The 3,944-nt window shown below is 40.0% G+C and overlaps 1 protein-coding gene across 1 annotated transcript; it reads right to left on the bottom strand.

The window, feature by feature from the left end:
* On the bottom strand, positions 1–1,575 carry LOC116033130 (pinin-like). Its single transcript, XM_031275889.1, has 2 exons — positions 1,336–1,575; positions 1–1,239 (listed from the first exon to the last, which is right to left on the bottom strand). The coding sequence occupies exons 1-2, from the start codon at positions 1,573–1,575 to the stop codon at positions 1–3; spliced, it is 1,479 nt and encodes a 492-aa protein (XP_031131749.1).
* Positions 1,576–3,944: the final 2,369 nt, after the last annotated feature.

Raw genomic sequence — 3,944 nt, 5'->3', positions numbered from 1 at the left:
TTACTCATTTCCTCTAAGCCATACACGCCCGTATTGTGATGATCCCGCCTCCTTGATGGTCAGCATCAGATTTGCATAGAATTCTTTTATGGTAATAGGAGGGTAACTTTTCAGAGAAGTCACGGACTTGGCCAGATTTAGTTTCTCAAACACAGGCATGAGTTGGCATTGGGATTTGAACTTTTCAGCATCAAGAAATCTTTCACTCAATATCTTCCTTTGATTTGTGGAGTCCCATCTTGCAGCAAATTCATCTGACAGGAATTGGGGACTGATTGTTCCAACAGGTGCAACAACAGACACTTCTGGCTGGCTTTCAGGCAGTGGTGATTGAGTTGATTTTGCTAGTATGCTTTTCTTTCTCTTCTTACTGTCGGTGGCTTCTTGAGCAGCAGTTTGTTCAGCAGGTGGTTGTTTTCTCTTGGACGTTCGGACAGGTGATGGGGTTTCCTTTTCCTTTTGTTCAGCAGTTGATGATGATCTAGTTCTGCGCCTTGACGTAGAGACTGGAAAGACTTGGATTTTTTGTACAGGTTGTTCATCAGCTTGTTCTTGTTGTACTTTCTTCTTCCCTTTTGCTTTCTCTTTGATTTTCTTCACTTGAGACAGAGGCAGATTGTCTTCTTCATTAGCAGGTCCTACATTCTGTATTTCTGGAATATTGCCTGTTTCACATTCAATCTCAAAGACTAATGGGCTTAGATCAGGTTCAGTTGTAGGGTTGGCTGGGTTTGTTTCAGGATATTTTTCAGCAGGTGGTTCAAGCCTAATTTCAACAGTGTGTGACTCTTCAGATTGAGTGGATAGAGATTTTTCTGGATTTGGTTGAGTGGTCTTTTCAGTCTCTCTTGGTTGAGATGACGGTAGTGATAAAACTGGGCTTAAGGAGGGGTTTTCAGTTTGAGGAATGGTTACAGGGATTGATAGTCGGTTGACCAGTGAGGCTGACCTTCTGTGTTCATCTAGGATATTAAACAGATCAAGTTTGGAGAAAAGTGAGGCAGGGGGTTCTAGTTGATATGGACCATAGTCAACAGCAGTCATTTGGTTAGTATCAACAGATAGAGACAAGTTTTTATCATGAACAGAGGTATTTTCAACAGTAGTATTTTCAATAGAGGTATCATGAACAGAGTCATCAACAGGTTCTTGTTTAACAGAAATTAGGGGCATGGTTTTTTCAACAGCAATATTTTCTTGATTAGTTTCCTCCTCAGTATCCGAGAGAACTATTATTTCCTGAAATTTATGTTAAGCACAGAATACCACACAGTTCATATATGCATGTGTATTATGTATATTTCAGCCAATAGATAAGGGTTTTATGAAATAAACCTCATTCTCCTTAGTCTTGGTTGATTGCCCAGTCTCAGCTGCCAGTGGCTTGAGAAAACCTTTCAAATAGTCGAGTTGTTCGGCTCTGGAATACCACGACCAGATGGGTTCTCCTCCTGGAGGCTTTATCTTATTGTTGATGATCATCACCATCTCTCTGGATGCTTGATGTTGTATTTCAGAGGGATATCTGTTGGTGAGTTTGGCGAAATCGAAGTATTGGGATTCATCTTGATCCATTTTTGCTTGTATCTTCAAAACTTCAGAGAGTTTGTTTGAGTTTCTTGTGAGGCTGGTAAAGTGTGAAATGGATATCTGAATTGTGGAGAGAGAGAAGAAGATATGCGAGATCTTTTGTTTCCACTTTTTGCAACTGGTTTTTATAATGCCAAAAGACTGTATGATAACCGGCTTCTTCGGGCCACGTGGTAAAGCGTGACAGTCGTGGGAGACGTGCCGATTTGACGGTTGTCCTCTCCGAAATTAATGTTGTGGCTGCTCAGTCAGGGCTGTACACTTTCTCTCACATATCTCAAGTTCATCAGATGATTATTAGTATTTTAAATGTGATTATTAAGTGTTGACACACAAAAAAAAAAAGATGAAATAAATGGAATTTTTCGACAAGCAATATGACATTTTGTGTGGTACCTTTTGCTGAACTGGTTCAGAGGAGTGTTACACATACCAAGTTCAGACTTGAGAGTGTTGAACCTTATTGCTTCCAGTGGCTTTGTAAATAAGTCTGCCAGTTGGTTATTGGTTGGTATGTAGTGTAATTTGATGTCCCTAGTTTCCACAAGCTCTCATATAAAGTGATGACGAATATCTATATGTTTAGTGCGGGAATGTTGGACAGGATTTTTTGCAATGTTAATAGCACTGGTGTTGTCACAGTGAAGATCAACACTGCTGAACTTTAGACCATAATCGTTTAGCATTTGTTTCATCCATACAAGTTGAGCGCAGCAACTGCCAGCTGCTATGTATTCAACTTCTGCAGTGGATAGGGAGATGGAGTTTTGCTTCTTGCTGAACCATGAGACAAGATTTTTGCCTAAAAAGAAACACCCTCCTGATGTACTTTTTTTTGTCTTCCAAGTTGCCTGCCCAATCAGCATCACTGTATCCTAGTAGTTCAGATCCTGAGTCACGAGAATACCATAACCCGTGGTTTATAGTTCCTTTCACATATTTGATGATTCTTTTGACTGCATTTAGATGTGCTTCTCTTGGATTGGCTTGAAAACATGCATAGAGACCTACACTGAACATTATATCAGGTCTGCTTGCGGTTAAATACAGCAGACTACCTATCATACTTCGATAAGGTTTTCCCTCAGCTGGTTTTGAGTCTGAATCTTTTGTTAGTTTCACTGTTGTGGAAAGGGGGGTTTTGGCTTCCTTTGCTGAGTCAAGCCCGAATCTTTTCACCAAATTTTGAGCATACTTAGTCTGTGATAAAAATAACCCTGATTCCATCTGTTTAACCTGCAAACCCAAGAAACATGTCAACTCTCCGATCATACTCATCTCGAATTCTTTTTCGATGACTTGAATGAATTCTTTGACACTTGTAGGCGATGTTGAACTGAACACGATGTCATCTACGTAGACTTGGGCTACAGTTATGTGATCTGAAGTCCTTTTGACAAATAAGGTTTTATCAGCTCCACCACGGTCGTACCCATTTTTCAAAAGATATTGGGTAAGGCGTTCATACCAAGCCCTTGGCGCTTGTTTCAGTCCATAGAGGGCCTTTTTCAGTTTGTAAACATGATGAGGGTAATGTGGATCCTCAAAGCCTTTTGGTTGGGCTACAAAGATTTCCTCATTGAGCAGTCCATTTAGGAATGCAGTCTTGACATCCATTTGGTTCAGTTGAAAGTTCAGGATACATGATACAGCAAGCAACAGTTTTACAGATTCAAGTCTGGCTACTGGTGCAAAGGTTTCCTCATAGTCAATTCCTTCAATCTACGAATACCCTTGTGCTACCAGTCGAGCCTTATTTCTTGCCACATTTCCTTGTTCATCAGTTTTATTTCGAAATATCCACTTTGTTCCAACAATGTTTGCATTTTGAGGACATGGTACAAGATCCACTACAAGAAAAATCGCGAATCGCGACGGAAGCTATTCCGTCGCAATATAGCGATGGATATTGCGACTGAATAGTTTCCGTTGCAATTTAACGACGGAATTCGCGACGAAATTTAATTCCGTCGCGAAGTTTGGCGCAAAGTGAAAATAAAACCCGCGGAATCTTGGCGGGACAATATTCACGACGGAATTGGCGACGAATGTAAGTTGCGTCGTCTATTTAGCGACGGAAAAGGCAATGGATTTACTTTGTGTCGTGAAATAGCGATGAAAATAGCGATGGATCTTATTCCGTCGCGAATAGAAAGAATTTTTTTACAAATCAATAAATATTGCGACGGAACTAACGACGGAATTTATTCCGTCGCAATTTCTTTTAAAATTTTATTTCCCTCTACCTCTGAACGTTGTCTTTTAGTTGTTACAAATAAAATCAAATAGATTAAAAATTATAATAAAAACCCTAGCCTAAGACACTTAGATGTTAATTCCTCCAATTCAACCCC

The sequence above is a fragment of the Ipomoea triloba genome, chromosome 10 (assembly GCF_003576645.1).
Source record: "Ipomoea triloba cultivar NCNSP0323 chromosome 10, ASM357664v1".
NCBI lineage: Eukaryota > Viridiplantae > Streptophyta > Magnoliopsida > Solanales > Convolvulaceae > Ipomoea > Ipomoea triloba.
The sequence above is the reverse complement of the archived record's forward strand: the minus strand, read 5'-3'. Positions and strand labels throughout refer to the sequence as shown.

Coding starts and splice junctions, on each gene's coding strand:
- LOC116033130 (XM_031275889.1), bottom strand. CDS start 1,575: ATGGATCAAGATGAATCCCAATACTTCGATTTCGCCAAACTCACCAAC. Junction 1,240..1,335: donor CCAAGACTAAGGAGAATGAG/GTTTATTTCATA, acceptor CATAAATTTCAG/GAAATAATAGTTCTCTCGGA.